The sequence below is a fragment of the Chiroxiphia lanceolata genome, chromosome 2 (genome assembly GCF_009829145.1).
Source record: "Chiroxiphia lanceolata isolate bChiLan1 chromosome 2, bChiLan1.pri, whole genome shotgun sequence".
In the NCBI taxonomy this organism is placed as follows: domain Eukaryota; kingdom Metazoa; phylum Chordata; class Aves; order Passeriformes; family Pipridae; genus Chiroxiphia; species Chiroxiphia lanceolata.
Genome location: NC_045638.1, coordinates 103,250,165 through 103,269,141, shown reverse-complemented (window position 1 = coordinate 103,269,141; position 18,977 = coordinate 103,250,165). Strand labels below are relative to the sequence as shown.

The window sequence follows — 18,977 nt, the reverse complement described above, 5'->3', positions numbered from 1 at the left end:
GTTACATGCCTTCAGATTAATCCTAAAGCGAGTTTTGGCACTTTATCTAATGGACAACTTGCAGTAATTCTCAAGTGACTTTGCAAACTTTAAAAAGCTTGACTTGTTTACTACAGAATGAACAGATTATTGTGTTTTTCTAAAGCTATTTGTCTTCATGGCTTCTGCTTCCTGCTACTGATACTTAGCTTTGGTTGCCAAAGAAACAATTTGAACTTACAAAACATTTTATAGGATTTCTTTTATAGGATTTCTTTTGTAGTAGGAAAATAATCAAACCCAATACAATGAAATTATACTGTCAGGGTGCTATTAAGTAAAATGTAGATGTGTCAAGCCTTTAAACACTAATTTTAAATTGTTGTGCTGACAAAAAACTGGAAGAAAGCAAACTAAGAACATGCACTTTCTAAAAAATTGTAAAAAGAACAGAGTAATTAGCACTTTTGAGGAGGAAAAAAGGCTTACAGGTTGGAAATGCAGATATTTATCACCAAATGTTCATGACCTTTTAATTTTTTTCAGTTCTTATTAAGTAATACTGTGCAATATCCATTCCACAGCTTTTGACTACATCTCTACCTGTATTGCTGTGCCATCTACAAAGAATAGGATGTTATTCTGTACCTGCACCAGACTTCAAACTGGATTCCTCCTCCAGCCACTCCTGGGGCCATAAATACACTGACCAGGAGCCTCTGGACTGGGACATCAGCAGGAACCACCAGGGAATGATGATGCTCATCATTAAAGATGGGATCAGGGACACACAAAGTGGTTGCTGTTCGAAATGGCTTCAATTTGATGCCTAAAAAAGAAGCAGTGTTAGTTAAAAATGGTGGCATTTAGGGGTTTCAAACTTTTCCTACTTGAAATTCTTCAGGAGGAAGAACCCAAGCAATCCATGCCGCACCACGATCCTGTGAACCACAGGCTGGAAACTACTGCTAAATGTGGCTGAAAGCTGACAAATTCCACAGGATTTCCTATGGAACAATGCTACTGACTGTCATTTTTCAGTGGGATTACATGTTAGTGATCCAAAGCCCTCAAATCAACCCTACGTTCTTTTCTACAACTGCAATTATTTAAACACCCTTTTAGAATCTGAAAAATGGTGGGTTTAGATGGGATATAGGGAAGAAATTCTTCCCTGTGAAGGTGGGGAGGCCCTGGCACAGGTTGCCCAGAGAAGCTGTGGCTGCCCCACCCCTGGAAGTGATCAGTGCTAGATTGGAGTAACCTGCTCTAGTGGAAGGTGTCCCTCCCCATGGCAAGGGGGGTGGAATTGGTTGATCTTTACATTGCCTTCCAACCCAAACCATTCCATGACAATCCTAATGATCTAAACCAAGCAAGTCTTCTCTTGGTATATCCATGAAAACCATAGAATCACTAAGGTTGAAAAAACCCACTAAGGTCATCAAGTCCAGCCACTAACTCAGCACTGCCAAGGCCATCACTAAATCATGTCTTCAAGTGCCACACTCATGTTTTTAAACATTTCCAGGGATGTTGACTCCACCACTGCCCCGAGCTTTTAATTTGGTGAGACAGCCCAAGTACAGCTTACAAGGAAATGAAGTGCTGGCTGCATGAATGCTCAGAAAAACACACCCCCTCTTCCTTAGGCAGAGAGAACATGACTAAACAATATTTAATTAAAGCAACGCAATAAGGAGGAACTACAGACCAAATTTACCATCCTCATGCAATCCAGAGCCTTGCAGTGCAGCACAACCAGCCTCCTGAACCGGGAAATGGTACTGGACGTAGCAGTCGGCCTCTCCCCAGACCGTGGACTGCAAGGGAGTGAGTCCTTTCACACTCTCCACATGGATCTCAAACACATGTTCCATCAGGTCTTCCCCTTCTGGGTCTGTCTGCTAACAAAACAAACGGAATCCACATGGAAAGGATGATCCTCTAGGAAAACTGGGAACATTTCAACAGGCTGCCCAGGGAAGTGGTTGAGTCATCCCTGCAGGGATTTAAAAGATGTGTAGATGTGGCACTTGGGGATATGGGTTAGTGGTGGCCTTGGTAATGCTGGGGGATGGTTGGACTTGATGATTTTAGAGGGCTTTTCCAACCTAAATAATTATGCATGATGAGAATCTAAGAAGCCTGAGATGGGGGACAGAGCCATTATCTGCCATTTTCCTCCTCAGGGTCACAGAAACATTGAAAGCCTGAAATTTTTTTTCCTGCAAAACCCAAAACTTAGCACGTAAAAGTTTTTACACATCCAACTCAAAGGTAGTGGCAAAACCTCCACAATGAGGCTGTGAGAATTAAGATTTTCTAAAATTTGTTGTTGTTTTTTTTTTTTTACTGCACTTGTATAGACAGAAGCAGTGGATATGCAAGGAAACAAAAAGGGCAATAATGTCAAGACTGGTGAGAGACAGTTGATAAGAAAAGAGTATAAACAATATAATTCTGTGTGGAATGTGATCATTTATGACAAAACAGCTTCAAATAGAGATTGGGGGTCACTCATTTGTTAATGAACCTACTGGTAAAACCCTTTTCACACGTCCCTAACAGCAAGAATGGGGATTTACTGAACAATTAATAAAAAGGGATTTACTGAACAATAAATACCGTTGTGGGTTTTGTAGGAGGAGGATCCAGAGAGTGGGAAGGACGTTGTGAGACAGAAGGTACCACTCCTTCTCCATTCTTTAGCCTTTGCAGTGCCACTATTTGATCAGCTGATCCCATTGCCAAGATGACTCTGAGGCTTCCACTTGTGCTGCCAGTAAAAACATCAACCACAGGCATGTAACTGTCCACAGCAACCACTGGGTACTGAGCCTGGAGGAGCAGGTGGGAAATCTTTGGGTCTCTACAAAGGATTAAAACAGAAACAGAACAAAAAAATAAAAAGAGCCATTTGAGTTGGAACAGGATCACATGAAGCTCATCTTAGATGGGATTTTCAACGCCGTTAAAATCCAATCTATCTCCATTCCTCCCAAATTTGTTTCACACAGTACAGATCTGTGAGCTGCTGACTGAAAAATGTTATTTTCAGCAATGAAAAAGCACAACTTTCCGAAAACTAACACAGCCTCACCTATGAGCCAGCCTAGAGATCCATGATCAGATGGGAGAAGACTTCCATTTGTTAACGGGAGTAGCTATATTATACTTTTATGAGGCAGTTACGTGCCTTTATGGATGGACTTGGGCCATATGAAAAGAAAGAAGAGGAACTGTCCTCCCAGAAAAAAATCCCCTAGAAAAAAATGTAAAAATCTCTAATAACACACTGAAGATATTCAAGGTCGGGTTGGATGGAGCTTGGAGCAACCCAGTCTAGTGGAAGGCGTCCCTGCCCATGGCAAGGGATGGAACTGGATGAGCCTTAAGGTCCCTTCCAACCCAAACCACTCTGGGATTGTAAGATATACACAAGTAAAATACAGTGGATTACTGAAAAAATTACACAAATGACATAGTAATAACTAACAAAGTGGTGTCCAGGCAGTTCCAGCATCATCTGATTTACACCCACCACTAAATTTGATCAAAATAAAAGGAATTAATCCTTTGTATCAGGAAGAATCTCTTCTGTCCAGTATTTCCATTAATTTAAACTGTGTTAAGCAGGTATATTTATTGACTGAACAAGAAGCCAAAAGATTAAACCCAAAAAGAACAAAGAACTTCTGGACAAGGACAGTGTAACTTACTCATACAGTGCTCACTATAGGAAGTTTACCAGGGTACAAATGCCTTTTGCTATAAAAAGTATCATTAAGAACCCTCCCACACAACCCTCAGACAACATCCATGACTTCCTTCCCTCAGTATCAGTGAGGATATTTCCCAACACAATAAAATATGGAAAAAAAAAAAAGATGTTTACTTGAACGAGATGTAAAACTGATGCAGAGGAAGTTTCACTAATCCCAGCAGTCTGTCACAGCCAGTGCTTCCCAGCTTGTTCCAGGCTTCAATAATCATGACATTGTCTTTCAGCCTCTCCAAACGTTTGGAACTCAGTGGAAAAGGCATCACCTGGAAGGGTTTAACACAGAATTAGCATTCAGAATAAAATGGAAAATATTGGCTAAGTCAGGAGCATTCTGGTAACACTACATTATTCCAGTCTACAGAATTGTGCTTTTCAAAGGTGGAAATTAAAAATCAAATGTGTGTTTGCCTAATGAAATACAGAAAACTGGTAGCCTTGGAAAAGAGCTAGCCAGGAAAATAAATAATGGAATGGTTTGGGTTGGAAGGGACCTAAAAGGTCATCTAGTTCCACCCCCATGGCAGGGACACCTTCCACTAGACCACTAGTTTGGTGCTCCAAACCCTGTCTGACCTGGCCTTGGACACTTACAGGAATGGAATATCCAATTTAGATAAATTTTATCACAACATCATGTGTAATGTTAAAAAACTTTGCTTTACCTTCAAATGCTTGTTTACTAAACAACACATAAATCATTTCACACAACTGTTTCAGATGTGTTTTGCTCTGTTTTTACATTTCTTTCAGCTGAAGAGTCTCACAAATCGCTATCGTTAAAACAAATGTGTTTGAGCATCTTGACTTTTCCAAAGGAAAATATCAATAACAATTACAAAGTCATAACACTACTGAATGCCTGAAATTCTGCTGGTTGCTGGGGGACAGCTCTGGCTCATGTTAGGCCAGTAAGCCACTGATATGTTCACTGAGAAGAAAAAGAACACAATGCGACACACACAAAAATTCTACATCTCCATATTAGGATGTCACCATCAACATGTTTTCTTTCTGAAATAAAAAAAAAAGAAGTCAATTTTTTTCATTTTTAACCTAAACTTTTCTGACTGTTTCTCCTTCATACTTCAAAAGCCTCATTTATTATTCAGATGATTCAAGGAACTGCATTTCAAACTGCAACCCAGTCAAAACAATACTGAAAATACTTTCTGATATATTAAACAGAGTCCAGCAGACATATTCCTACATACATAAAAGTAATTTATCTATGAAATGTGTTTGTCAGTGTGGAATCATCAGTGTGAAATGGAAAATGTGTGACTTGCCTGACAAAAATTGAAGGCAGGTTGTGTTGAGCCCCACATGACAGCGGATCTCGTTGCCCCCTCAGTGCTGAGCAGTTTGCAGTTTAAATACACATTGCAAGAACTGGGGAGCCCCTTGTCTCCAGCAACAAAATCCTTCCCATCAGGCACCATCAGCAGCACGTGCAGCAATAACCCATCTCCCTCAGATGGGGTTATCTGAGTCAGCACATCCTGGGCCACGACTTTCCTGCTGCCCACTCCTCCCTTCTGGGAATCTTCAGAGCTTGTTCTCAAGCAGTGAGGGCCTTCTGCATTTGCACTCATCCTGTTGGACTCCTGGAATTCCAGCTGGGGACCTCTCACAGCATGAGTTAGGACTGGATGCCCAGCAGGAGCTGACCTGGCAGCTGTGCAGGTGAAGTCCTTGTTGTCGGCTGCAAGCTCTAAGAATCCCTGCAAGGTAAGGCCAAGTGGGCTGGTCAGGTGTGCCCCATCCCAAAGCAAGGGACTGCAACAGAAAATATATCTCATGCTTTGCTCAAGAGCTGTGTTGTCTCACCCTAAGGCATGTGCTGGTTACAAGCTACAGATGTCACTGCAAAATAAACGTGTGGTTTTATTAAATAAAGCCCAAACCAGAGTTCAAAACCACACAATTACAGATGATTCAGAGAATGGTTTGGGTTGGAAGGGACCTTAAAGCTCACTCAGTTCCACCCCCTGCCATGGGCAGGGACACCTTCTGCTAGACCAGGTACCTCCAAGCTCTGTTCAATGCGGCCTTGAACACTTCCAGGGATGGGGCAGCCACAGCTTCCCTGGGTAATCAGTGCCAGGGCCTCCCCACCCTCACAGGAAAGAATTCCTTCCTAATATCCAATCTAAACCTACTCTATTTCAATTTGAAACCATTCCCCCTTGCCCTGTCACTCCAGGCCCTTGTAAATAGTCTCTCTCCACATTTCCTTCAGGTACTGGAAGGTCACAATTAGGTCACCCCAAAGCCTTCTCCTTTCCAGTATGAACAATCTCAGTTCTCTCAGCCTTTCCTCACAGGAGGTGCTCCATCCCTCTAATCATCTTGGTGACCCTTCTCTGAATAAAGTAAAAAAATTAAACCAATCCCAAGCCCAAAGCTGGCTGAAAATGAACCCCTACCCAGCCAAGGTAAAAAGTACTGTGACAAAGTATCACAGCTGTCACTTGCTCCACTTTGCTACAGCACATGCTACTTGAGAAAAATTAGGAAAAATAAGTGTTTCTAAATGTTTTCTCTCACTGCTCTTTCACTTTTATGTTGCCTGCTGATTTTAGCTATTTGCAAGTGTTAATTGCTACAGAGCAGCATAGATTTGCTGGATGCATTCAGGTGACAAGGCAGCAAGGAGAGGAATAAACTGAAGTCCAGAAGATAAAGTAACAGAATAAAGAAAAGCATTTGAGCCACAAAATGACCAAATAAGGAAAACAAAATAATCAGGTATTTCACTGTGCACCTGCAACCCAGGAGACAGGGCAACCAGAATCAGTTTTCTTGAAGTATTAACTTCCCCTTCACTAAGTTCTTGCATTGAACTTTGGTTCATTAATTCCCTACAACATCTTCTTCCGCTTTTCATCTCTCACACCCTGTTGCACTCTATTCTCTCCCTGAATAAACACACCATTTCTCCTCTCTGCCTTAAACACTTCCCACACCTAACCATACTTTCTTAAGCCTTCAGCTGCTAATCTAGAGAGCTCTTTGTCTTCAGAACTGGCAAATCTGCTGTGCAGGAGTTTTAATCCTTCTCAATAAGGAGCTGAGCAGAAACTTTGGCTGGAGAAAATAACTCCTGAAGTGACAAGGTGGTACCAAGGACAGGGAACAACAGGCTCCACACCAGCTCCTGCCACATGTGAAGCAGAAGGCAAAGCTCCCAGTCCTGTATATGTGTCCCTCAAAATTTGCCTGTGGAGTGGTTTCTGTATCCAAACCCCACCTTATTGACAACATCCTTAAACATGCAGGAGGTTCAAAATATTTCTCCAAACCCTCAAGGAATAAAAAAAGTTCATATTATCTTGTATTGGTCTAACAAACCTCCATATCCAAGACCCAGCAAATTAAAACAAAGAGAGAAAACACAGAGGAGGAAAAAAAGGACTGTGCAGCCAAAATTAGTAGTAAGAGGTTGTTTAACAAACTCGAGATGGTAAAACACATACCGTAAGTGGTCCAACTTGTGGGTGATCTCCCTCTTTTTCCACAGGTATTTCCCAGCTGACACTGAGCAGCTCAGCCTGGATGACCCTGCGGAGCTGAAGCACTGCTGAGCCAATGGCCACGGGCTGAGGACAGGCAAAGAATGCATTTTGTAAGATTTGTCAGGTTTAAAGAACTTTTGTGTAACAAAAGCTTTCTGAGAAGCCATGGGCAGCCACACAGACTCCTCACTCCTATAACATTAATAGTACCAACAGGCATTTGGAAAATTTCCCCTAGTTCCAATTACTAGAACAACAGTAAGACAATTTCTCCCAGAATCTACTGTAAAGAATTCCAGATTAAGGCAAAAAATTACCATCCCAAATCCTAGTAACTGAGCAAAATTTCCATACTTAAAGATGCAATTTATTCACCTGTTAAAAGAAAAGCACATATCCTTAGTGCTGATTAAAATGCAACACAAGCTGAGTTAACCCCTCTCCCCTCTTCATCATAGGTAGATGATTATAAAAATAATCTTAGTGAACAGAAATGCACTTTTTCCTCCCAAATGCACAAGTTACATCAGTTTTTCACAGCTCATGTTATTCCTCTTAACCTGGGCAGGGTAAAGATATAAACTGTATCCAGAGGAACTCATTTTATGTTGCTAAATGAGCTGTGTTCTCACTGAAGAACAATGTTTATAATTGATCCAATGTTTTTAAAAAGAAGAGATCAGTTTTAAAGATGAGGGAAGGACAATTTTTTTTTTTGCCTGTTGGTTTCGAACTCAGAAAATCCTTGAATGGAGTGACAAAGAGTGACAAGCCTGGAATGGGCTTCCCCAGGAAAGTGGTCACTTCCAAGCCAGACAGAGCTCAAGGAGTGTTTGGACAACACTTTCAGGCACAGGGTGGGATTTTGGAGTCCAGGATTTCGACTTAGATCCTAGTGGTCCCTTCCCACTCAGGATATTCTGGAAATCTGTGATGATAGAACAGCAATCAGTTCAACTTATATTATCTGCACATAATGGCACTTGCCTTCTTAATATCTGCTTGTCTGCATTAAGTGTGTGTGGGAAATCAAAATGCCAGGAATTCTTTGTTTTTCAAGACATAAAGTAGAAACAACAACTAATCAATACCTTTTTCTGGGTGCTTTTCCTCATGTAGATTTTAAAAGCAAGGTCAGAGTCCCACCAGTGCTCTATCATTGTTCCACCAAAACGGACAGGGAACACGGACCGCTGTTGGAATTTCACCCCTGGAAGATAGGAGCAACAAATATTCCAAATTAACTGAATATAAATAAACTCCCCCATGGAGATCACTCTGTTACACACACAACCATTTAATTTTGCATAATTTATTAATACCAAGGTCAAAGTAAACTGTTCTTCATTTTCCAAGGCCCGAAAAGGAGGACAAAATTAAGATTATAATTAAGATTATAACAGCATTTAAAGGCTGCAGTTGACACCAAGTCTCTGTCATCTGTATACAATAAGTCTTGCCCTTTTTTCAGTGGGAGAACTCTGTATCATTTTGAGTTATATAGTTCAAAGTATTCATTGAGAGAGTCAAAGCTGAGCTTCAGGAGAAAAGGAACATCTGCAAGAAAATATGGAATGAAAATCTGCAAAAAGAGTACAAGAAGCACAGTAACAGTGTTCAAGTACTATTTTCACTTGGTCACAATGGATAAAGAAGTATTCTTGTCATGACAAAAACGCAGATTAGACATCAGGAAACTTTCTCAATACAGCTTGTCTGGGATGGTTCTGGAATTTTTCTATTGGGCATCTTTAATAAGCGAGATAAACAGCTCTCAGGAAGGATAATGCAGTGGATTGTCTTGATGTCTTCTCCAAATTATTTTCAGCACAATCTGTTTTTCTAGGCTCCAAAGAGCTGGACTCTACACAAGGCAAAGGGCAGGAGGATGGATGAGCTCGAGGTTCAGAAGAAACAGATGTTTTGTCTGGCCACAAATGGAGAATATACAAGAGAACTCAGAATCTCTCAAGTGCCACTCAGAAAGATGCAAAGTCAATGAATGGCCATATTGGAGAGGCATTTGAAAGTCACTCTGGAATTCCAGTTTGTGGGAAGACAGCATTGCTTCTAAAGCATTCTCTGCTCAGGGGAAAGAGACAGGAATTGTTTTTGGAGATACAAACACTGGTGACCCTCAGAAAAGTGAGATGTCTGATTTGAGCACAGGACTCAGGATCCCTTGGATCCAACAGATTATCTGAGCTCTTGGGGATTTATATGACATCATCTGGAAAACTATTTATTTGAGGTATAAGCATCTCTGATATTTCTAAAAGTAATTTATCTTCCTCTTACTATGGCAGAAAGGATATTTGCTTTATGTTGAAATGAAGGAATGGGATTATTGACTTGCTGTTCTTTCTCTAAGAAAAAATAATTCAAAAATCACTTGGGTTCCCTCTCTCTGAGAGGACCATTCCACCACCTGCAGCACAGCAACTCTACACTAATCATACTCTACACTAATCATATTAATCATGACTTTCACACAGCAAAAGAAATAGAAAACACAACTAAATAATTTCTCAGAGATGAAAGAGCCAACAAAACTAAATATAAGGGGGAAAAATAATGCCCTTACCATCATCTATGATTTTACTCGAAGCTACTCGAATTACTTCTGTTTTTATGGAGACCTGTCCCTTATCATCCTTGGAGACTCCCATGGGAAAGTGGTACTCCACAAAGAAAGTGCTGTGAATAAAAAAATGAATGGATGATCACAATCCATCAAAAATCAGATTAAAAAAATAATTTAAATAATAAAATCCATCAAAGATCTATTAAAAAATGTGTGCAATAAAAGTGAACACAGCAGGCAAGTTCCATGTTCACACTGCCACTCTTTTTTTAGGATAACTGAACCACCTATTTTCTGAATTTTTTCCACATTACAGGTTCTCCACCAATACAACCTCTTGTTTTCAATGTACATTTGGACCTCCCCAAAACGTCTGGGAAAGCACAGCCTGAAGTGAGGCCACATCAGAATAAATTAGTCACAATTTCCTGAGAGAAGTAGAGAAATAGGAAGACCTCAGAAGCCTGGAGAACTCAGGGAAGCTGGACAACTCAACAAATCTCAAGGAAAACTACCTTAAAGGCACAGGAAACAAGTTCGGAAGACACAATCCCTCTTACCACTTATTAACAGATGCAGGTCGTGGAGGTTTTCCCATTAAATCTTTCTTCCTCTGGTAAATCTGGATGCTCTTAAGAGGGATTTTCAGTCTGTCAATGATGACTCTGGCCAGGTGTATTTGCTGCAGAAATGCCAACCTGTCTGAATCCAAGAATGTGACGTGAGCTGCTTCCCTGTGATCTTCTGGAGGAGCAGTGGGAGAGCAGCTGGAGAGAGGAAAATGAGACTCAGGATACAGAAACATCTTTAACATGGTCACGTGAAGGGAAAACTGTAGCTTGGAGGGATGTTATTTTAAAAATGTATGTTTCAAATGCATTTTTACAACAAATTTGGTACTCTCTGTAACAGAAATGTTACAATACCCGGGGTACATAACTGAAAAAAATCAACCCAGAAAGTGCATGTTCCACACTGTTGATTTGGAAAAACCTTATGTTAACTCTTCAAAATGGAAAGCTTTATTCAATGTCATGTACAAAACCAGGGAGATGACACAGTCATACACAAGAAAAAGTCTCTGCTGCAGAGGAACACCACCAGGATTTTAGTCATAATTTAGAATCTCAGTTGTGTAATTTGTAAGACATGTAAATGGTTTTGTGCTCGTATCTCTGGAGATATGAAGTTGACCTGACTGTAAAAATAGCAGTATTTGCAAGAAAAAAATTCAAAAATAATTGTTCGGAGCTGAATTATTAAAAAAATGAACCATAACACCTTAATACTAATTGTATTATATAAATGAAGCTTGATTTTTAAGGACACTTTTATTGGTTCTGTCATGCAAAAAAGGGAATACAATCAGATCAGAACAGAACAGAGGTCAGAACAGAAGGCACTAATGTAACTATTTACCTGGGTTTAATTTCTGTCACATCCTGATCAAAGGCATTAAAATCTTTCTGTGGATTTGCTGGATTAGCTTTCCTGACAGTTTCTGTCTTCAATGCTTTGTTTGAGGATTTAACATCATCATCACTGAGGGAATCACTTAAACTGGAATCAGATTTCTGAAACAGAAATAAGGCACATAAATAAGAAGTTAATTAGCATCGTCTGGAGAGATATATAATAGTCATGATACATATGTTAAAAAGAAAACCAACTTGAGGACTGCTTAACTTGAAACAATTGAAATGGTATCAAAATTTTTCAGCAGTTTAAAAAAAAAAGTCTGCCTGGACAATTCTTCCTGAGCAATTTCCAAACTCGGTGCTTGACTCTGTAGTCTTGATAGTATTCTTTTAAAAATGTTAATTTTAAGCAAAGTACTCATGTACTCACAAGCCTTTGTATGATACCTAATGTTTATCCAGACTTAAAATCCTGAAATCTGTTGAATTTTTGATTATGCAAACTTCTGGTTTTCTTCCCATCAGGGAATGTACATTTTCCTTTGGATCTCCACTTACAGGAGTTGTGTAAAAAAGTCTCTCCAGCAGACTCTGGTCATAATGGGGATCCCCCAGTTCACTGTCATACACCTCACTCCCAAGAGAGAGGGAATCCCAAAGGGATCCTGTGCGATCCCACAAATGCCCCGGAGAGAAATCAGCACTGTGGGTAAAAGAGAGAGAAACAGAGCTTAGTTTTCCAGTTCTGGAGATATTTTTTAAGGAATCTGGACAATACTGCCTCTTTTATACCAGATGGAGCCAGTCTGTAACCCAACCTGAAGGGTTATCCCATAGTAACATCTCTGGATCCAACAGGAAAAAACTGTGTGTGAACTGCAGGTTGGAAGAGATCCCTGGAGATCATGTAGTCCAACCCCTGCTCAAAGGGAAATGATGCAAATAAAAATCATCCCGTTGGATTTTGAGTATCTCCCAAGCTGCAGGTTCCACAATCTCTGTGGGTAACTGATTCCAGCCCTTGGTGACTGTCATAATAAAATATATCTATTAGTATCTAATTTATTAATCTAATTTTTATCCTTAACTGCTTTATAATTTTTGGTTTAAGGTATCAGTAATACTTGAGGACAGTTTATTTAAACTAAAAAAAACCAAACAGACTATATCTGAGTAGGTAAATCCAAGTATTTTTAGGACGTGGTTGGAACAAATTGGGGTTTGTTTGGTTTAAAGGGTTTTCTCTGTGCTGTGAGTTCGAAATCATTTTATGATCTGCAAATGCTCCAGTGTTATCCAGTGATAAACCAGAGGGAAAAAAAAAGTGCAGGACACAAGATACATGAACTGAAATTCCGAATATCTGACCCAGAAACTGTGTTGTTGAGGATGCTTCATGCCCCTGATTTGGGCACAATGGAAGCATCATTTATTCTGCTGCTACACAAAATGAGAGAAAAATGTTACTTTAATATTTGGAGGAAGTTGAAAAATAATTATTGGTTCTCTGTAGTTTTAATTTACTGTTTCTTCTTCAAAGAAATGTTGTATTTGTTTTATATACTTAGTAACATTTTAGGATACAACAGTAACAACTATTAAAAAAATTTAGTTTTATCAAAGATTTTGATTAATTTTTCTTCTAAATCAACATGACTTGAAGCTTTCCAGGCTGTCCTGCATTAAAGCTGAGGCATAAAACACCTCCATCACTTGCACATTGGTTACATTCCCAAAAATGTGGAGAACTTGAGGAGTCAAGACACATTTTTTAGTATAAAATGGTCAAAAGAGGACAACTTTGCAGTAATAACCCCCAGTGCATCACACTCACCTGCCCAGCAGTAACTGGATTGCTCTTTCTTCAGAGTTTAGATCAAATTGCTGCTCTGAAACTTCAGATTCAAAGTGATGGAAATCTTCAGGAGGGGGCACCAAACTGGACTTCAAGCCTTTGGGGCTCCTGGATAACAGTGATGGAAGCACAGAGGGTAAAAGGAAAAATAAAGATATTAAACAGTAAAAAGAATTCAAGATCAACCCATTAATCCATTAATTGGTCTATCAATTTTTCCTGCAGAGCCCAAAATCATCTACTTTAAACAAATAGTATTAGTTTGAGCAGAAATAATTTAAATTGTGTTTGCAACAGCATCACTGACTGCCAAAGATAATGACATTACTCTCTGGTTATCACAAAACAACAGGAAATATTTGTATTTTTCCAGAAATAAAACAAGGAAATTAAGTTTTTCCTATTTAAAAAAAAATGCATTTGTTTTAATACTTTTAAATATCATTGAACTGAGAATATTTATTAAGTCTAATGCTAAACAAAGGTGGAGTTAGAAGTTGAAAAGGCACCAACACTTTTTTTTCCCAATCTGCTAAGAAAATTCTTGTGGAAGAAGATAATGACTAATAATTTTGAGAACAGTTATATATAGATGCAAATTTTCACGGGAATGTTGACATCAGGAGACACAAATTAGAATATATAACAAAACATATAAAAATAATATATACTATTTATATATATTATTTTACATAATTGTATAGTTTATTATTTTGTAGTATTATTATTATGTATTATTTTATAATATATAGACTAAAATATATAATGAGTATCCTAATTTACCTATTTGAAAACCTGTTCTTTGTGATGAAGTAACCATTTCACTTGCAATTCCTTACACTACTCTTATTCTTTACCAACACTTAATATTTCCTTATCAATTTCCTCATCATTAATATTTCCTTATCAATATTTAATATTTCTTATCAATATTTCCTTATCAACTAAATACAAATATACCACAAAACAAAATTAAAATCAATTACTTAAATCAAGGCTTACTACTTCAAGACTAAAATAAATTCACAAAATTTAGGTTTTATTCACAGGTAGAATTTAATTTTCCATTTGAATGAGAATCCTAAAACACATCCCATGAATATGGGTATTTCAAGTTTTCCTGGTAAGGCCTCAAAATGTATAGTTTGGAACTTAAATCTCACTTCCCCCATTCCAAGCTCACTTTGTTGATGCTTTAAAATCCTCCCTCTCCATAAATGGAGCCACTTTATTCAGTTCAATCTCCATGTCAGGGCTGGATTTCATTGCAGAGACAACCATGGCATCCCGGAGTTTCCTGCCCTGATCCAGGAGAGCTGGGAAACAAGCAGAAAGATTTACTGTTCAGCATCCAAATGTGATTGAAAAGCAACATGTAAACACAATAAATGTGTCGATGACAGTCAAGAAACTTCTGTTTTCTGCTGTTATAAAAAGATCTTAACACACTGGGGACTAAACATATACACCAAAAACCAGCTCAGTGAGAGTGATCCTGCATCAGTTTCCCACTCAGAGCTGTAAAAACAACTCACCCACACACACCAAGTCGGGCATTGGAAAGGCATTATTAGGATATAGAAGCAAAACTAATTTAGGGAAGAGTAGTTTGTCACCTCATGTTGTCTGATTTTAGGTTTTTTCTGTGAACATGAAGTTCAAAACACAGCATATATGGAAATGTGTCCTACTCTGATGCTCACTTCAATCCAGTCCAGGCAGCCTGTGGTCTAAAAATGATGGAAATAGTTTTCCACCTGAAAATGCCAACAGAATAGGAACCCTCCCAAGACCCCCCTGAACAGGAGCAGCAGTTCTGACAGTCACTTCAAAAGACATCTCAAAGACTAAAAGAGCCTGTGAAGCTGAGCTTCCTTTTCTTTTACTCCTTCAGGCCCAGGAATCTTGCTGGGCCACCGTGTTTTCCCTGAGCTGGATACTGCAGTCACCTTCCAACAAGACTAAATCAGCAGTTTTTAAGTAAAGTAAAAAATACAAAAATTATCTTCGACATAATATAGTGAGAGGGTGCGAAAAGGATCCCTTTTCCTTCAGAAAATCTCAGCTCTGGAGAAGCACTGGAAACATTATCAAGAGCTGTTTGTTGTGAACCTCAAAGACAAAGCCAGTTGCACACAAACCTGACAGCAGGTCTTTTGTAGCTGGGTTGTTCATGGAGAGCATCCGTGTGTTCATTCCAGTATTGGTGCTGGGGGGAAACAACAGGGAAGGATTTGAAGGATTCATTTTCCATGGCTCATCTGGTAAACTCCCAGGGTGATAAGAAGCAGGAGAAGTGTCCTTAATGTTTTCAGAGTTCTCTTGGAAGAGTAAATGGTCCTTTCCTCTACTAAAAAATGAAATGTTACTTCAGTAACAACTCAAGTGGATGGGTAAAGAGATTCCAAACTCTTCAAATGTTCCAAAAAGAAATGTGATGTTATGTTCATGAGTCCTCATCTGCCACTTAGACCATGAGAGGCCCAATTCAAGCTGCAAGTAAAAGACTTACATCTTTTTAGAAGATCTTTTTACAGGAGCATGTCGTGAAAGGACAAGGGGGAATGGATTCAAACTGACAGAGACTAGGTTTAGATTAGATATTAGGAGACAATTCTTCCCTGTGAGGGTGGGAAGGCCCTGGCACAGGTTGCCCAGAGAAGCTGTGGCTGCCCCATCCCTGGAAATGTTCCAGGCCAGTTTGGACAGGGCTTGGAGCAACCTGGTCTAGTGGAAGGTGCCCCTGTCCATGGCAGGGGAGTGGAACTGGATGATCTTTAAGGTCCATTCCAACCCAAACCATTCTGTGACTTGTTGCACCTCTTGTATGAACCAGCATGGCTTGAACTAAGTCAACATAGGATGCAAATTTCTGCCAGATGACAAACTGCCCCTGTAAGCTCAGAAACCTTCAACACTCTGGATTTCATGCAACATACACGTTCAAAAAGATTAAGCATTCCATAACTCACAATTTTTTTATTACAAAAAAATTGGGAGTGAACTGCAAAATAAACCAGAACTTTGTCATGGTAGCAAAAAAAAAAAAAGAGTACCTGGGGCTTGTGGCTTTGCTGTTGTCAACAGACTCTGGGTCAGCAACAGCCACCTGTGTGTGCCTGGGCTGCTGGGATGGAGCAGTAAGCTGGGACTTGCTGCTTCCCTGAGCAGGAGTAGGGTCCAAACTTCCCTCTGTGGTGGTGCTGGTGTCGTACACTTCTGGCAGAGGTTCTAGAACCAGCGAGACCTGAAAGACAGAAGGTGAAAATATTACTTTGTTCTTTTCTTAGCTAAGTGCAGAACATACTGTATTCAACTTTACTTGTCGTGCCATGAGAAACTGTTGCTCTTCCACATGAAGTAATATCTATATTTTGCATAACTCTGACATGATTTACAAGTACTTGTTTCCCACTCCATGTTTTCCAATCTCAGAAAATTATCTTTCAGCATCAATTCTCTTGAGCAAGGGCTGCAGGACAGAACTTCCCTCATTCCATATTTCAAAATCTCCTACAATTCCAGCCCAGTGAAGTGTTAGAATTGAGGATCCATTTTTAAATCCACCTGCAAAAACTCACTCTCAGCGTACAGATGACATTTTCTTTATCAAGCTGAACGACCACACATCCCTCTAAACAAAACAGAGTCAAACCCACCAACACTTATTTTTCACTTGCTACCTTAGCTCAGAAATGCCTTGGACAGAGATTAGGTCTGCAGTGCGCCATGTACAGCTTGATCCTGGCACTTGATTGTACACATCATTTATAATAACATAACTTATAACAAAGAGCACAGACATTAGGACTACCTGCAGCTCTCCAAGTTTAGCAGATGTTGGTGATACCAAGGGGAAAGACCCTTTGATGGGGTGGCTGGGAGAGAGCTGGGACAGTTTGGTGATCTGCACTTTGCCAATGGGGAGGTGGTCAAGCTTAGTCAGGACCTCCAGGACAAGCACACCCATATCTGTGAAAATTAGGAACAGTTTCAGGTCAGCCTCATGGCCACAGTTAACACTTTTTGATTAAAATGACAGAGATGTCAGAGATTGTTATGTTTTATATGGAAATGGTAATAATGAGACATCAGGGAAAGAAGAGTCACTACAGATATTATTACTGCTATGTGATAAATAAACACAAGATTACCAGTAAAAGAATTGACATAACAAGGGGGAATGGCTTCCCACTACCAGAGGGCAGGGTTACATGGGATACTGGGAAGGAATTCTTCCCTGTGAGGGTGGGGAGGCCCTGGTATAGGTTGTCCAGAGAAGCTGTCCCATCCCTGGAAGTGTCCAAGGCCAGGCTGGATGGAACTTGGAGCTACACGGTCTAGTGTACGGCAGGGGGTGGACCTGGATGAGCTTTACAGTCCCTCCCAGTCTGGGATTCTGAGTAGCAACAGCCAGCACAGGTTTTACAGACAGACCCTGGACATCAGGCTTGCATTAATTTCCTGCCTATCTTTCACTAAATTAAGCACTTTAATAACCTTACAAGCTCAGCTGAGTACCTCTCTATTTTCCAAGCCTTTTAGACACTGAAATGCCTGTATGTATAATACCAAAACCCCAGAATCACAGAACAGCTGGGGTTGGAAAAGACCTCTGGAGACTACCGAGTCCACCCTGTGACCGATCCCCACCTCGTGAACCAGGGCAGAGCACTGGGTACCACGTCCAGTCGTTCCTTGAACACCTCTTGGGTTGGGGCTCCCCCACCTCCCTAGGCAGCCTCTTCCAATGTTTAACAACCGTTTCCATGAGGAAATTCCTTCTGATGTCCAACCTGATCCTCCCCTGGCGCAGCCTAAGCCTATGTCCTCTTGTTCTAACCTACTCCTAATAAACTCCTCGGCTTTAGCGGCTCTCCCACGCGAAATGTCCCTACCTGCCAAGTACGCAGCGAACTGCCGGGGCCCGCAGCGCACCGGGAAGCGGGCGGTGGTTCTCCCGGCGGGACGCCCGGGCCGGGAAGCGGGCTGGAACAAGGTGCCGCCGGAGGTTTCCCCCCACCACCTCAGGCGGACGACGACGGGCGGTTTAGGGGCCGCCCAGACCACCCTGGACACGGTGCAGCGGAGGAAGCAGCGCGGCGGGCCCTGGACGAGCGGCGGGAGGCTGGTGGTGGCGGGGGGGGCGCCGGGACCTGTGGGGACAGGCGGCGTCAGCGGCCACCCTAATTCCCATGCCGCTTTCCGCCCCATCCCACCGCCCTTTCATCCGTCCAGGATCCCTCCAAACCTTCCCTCCGCCCTCCCATCCCCTTCCACACCTTCCCTCCGCCGCATCCCGCCCGCGCCTCCCGCCCGGCAACGGCCGCCCCGATGGGGGACTACAGCTCCCGTCATGCACCGCGCCCCCATAGAGACCAGCGGAGCCACGGACTACACTTCCCAGGACACCACGGGACCACATCTCGTCCCCGCCCGCCGAGCGCCGCTGCCGCACCTCGGAGAACTACAGCTCCCGTCATGCCCCGCAGAGCACTGCGGCTCTGCGGACTACATTTCCCATGGTGCCACGGGGCCTCCGCCACCTCCCGTCCGGCAACTCCGCTCTCCCATGCCTCCCCTGTCACACCCCAGAACCCTTCCGTCCTTCTATCCCGCTCCACACCTCTCTTCCGCCGGGGCCCAGATTGCCCGCTCGTTCCCCACCCCCATGCCGCATCCCTCCCCACAACTGCCGCCATGGCGGTAGACTACAACTCCCGTCATGCACCGCGCTCCATAGAACGCGACAGAGACGCGGACTACATCTCCCATGATGCCACGCGGATGTTTCCCGTGGTGCCGCGCGGCGGCGCTGTCGAGGGAGGCCGCTTCCGGC

General features: G+C 41.5%; 1 protein-coding gene across 11 annotated transcripts in view; it reads right to left on the bottom strand.

Annotated features, from left to right (window-relative positions):
• C2CD3 (C2 domain containing 3 centriole elongation regulator) overlaps window positions 1-18,442 on the bottom strand; it is a 41,266-nt gene extending 22,824 nt beyond the window's left edge. For 5 of the 11 annotated variants that reach the window (XM_032677887.1, XM_032677894.1, XM_032677890.1 and 2 more), the window contains exons 1-18: window positions 18,421-18,442; window positions 18,037-18,294; window positions 16,953-17,110; window positions 16,195-16,385; window positions 15,280-15,488; window positions 14,322-14,454; window positions 13,118-13,246; window positions 11,842-11,986; window positions 11,285-11,439; window positions 10,426-10,632; window positions 9,866-9,978; window positions 8,373-8,491; window positions 7,243-7,365; window positions 5,053-5,487; window positions 3,878-4,029; window positions 2,608-2,851; window positions 1,694-1,886; window positions 628-808 (exon numbers count right to left, since the gene is read on the bottom strand). In XM_032677887.1, coding sequence (XP_032533778.1) covers window positions 628-808; window positions 1,694-1,886; window positions 2,608-2,851; window positions 3,878-4,029; window positions 5,053-5,487; window positions 7,243-7,365; window positions 8,373-8,491; window positions 9,866-9,978; window positions 10,426-10,632; window positions 11,285-11,439; window positions 11,842-11,986; window positions 13,118-13,246; window positions 14,322-14,454; window positions 15,280-15,488; window positions 16,195-16,385; window positions 16,953-17,110; window positions 18,037-18,294; window positions 18,421-18,436 — 3,161 coding nt within the window. In that variant the 5' untranslated portion in view covers window positions 18,437-18,442. The remainder of the gene's footprint in view (window positions 1-627; window positions 809-1,693; window positions 1,887-2,607; window positions 2,852-3,877; window positions 4,030-5,052; window positions 5,488-7,242; window positions 7,366-8,372; window positions 8,492-9,865; window positions 9,979-10,425; window positions 10,633-11,284; window positions 11,440-11,841; window positions 11,987-13,117; window positions 13,247-14,321; window positions 14,455-15,279; window positions 15,489-16,194; window positions 16,386-16,952; window positions 17,111-18,036; window positions 18,295-18,420) is intronic. The other 6 variants (XM_032677889.1, XM_032677893.1, XM_032677888.1 and 3 more) reach the window with 5 other exon arrangements.
• Window positions 18,443-18,977: the final 535 nt, after the last annotated feature.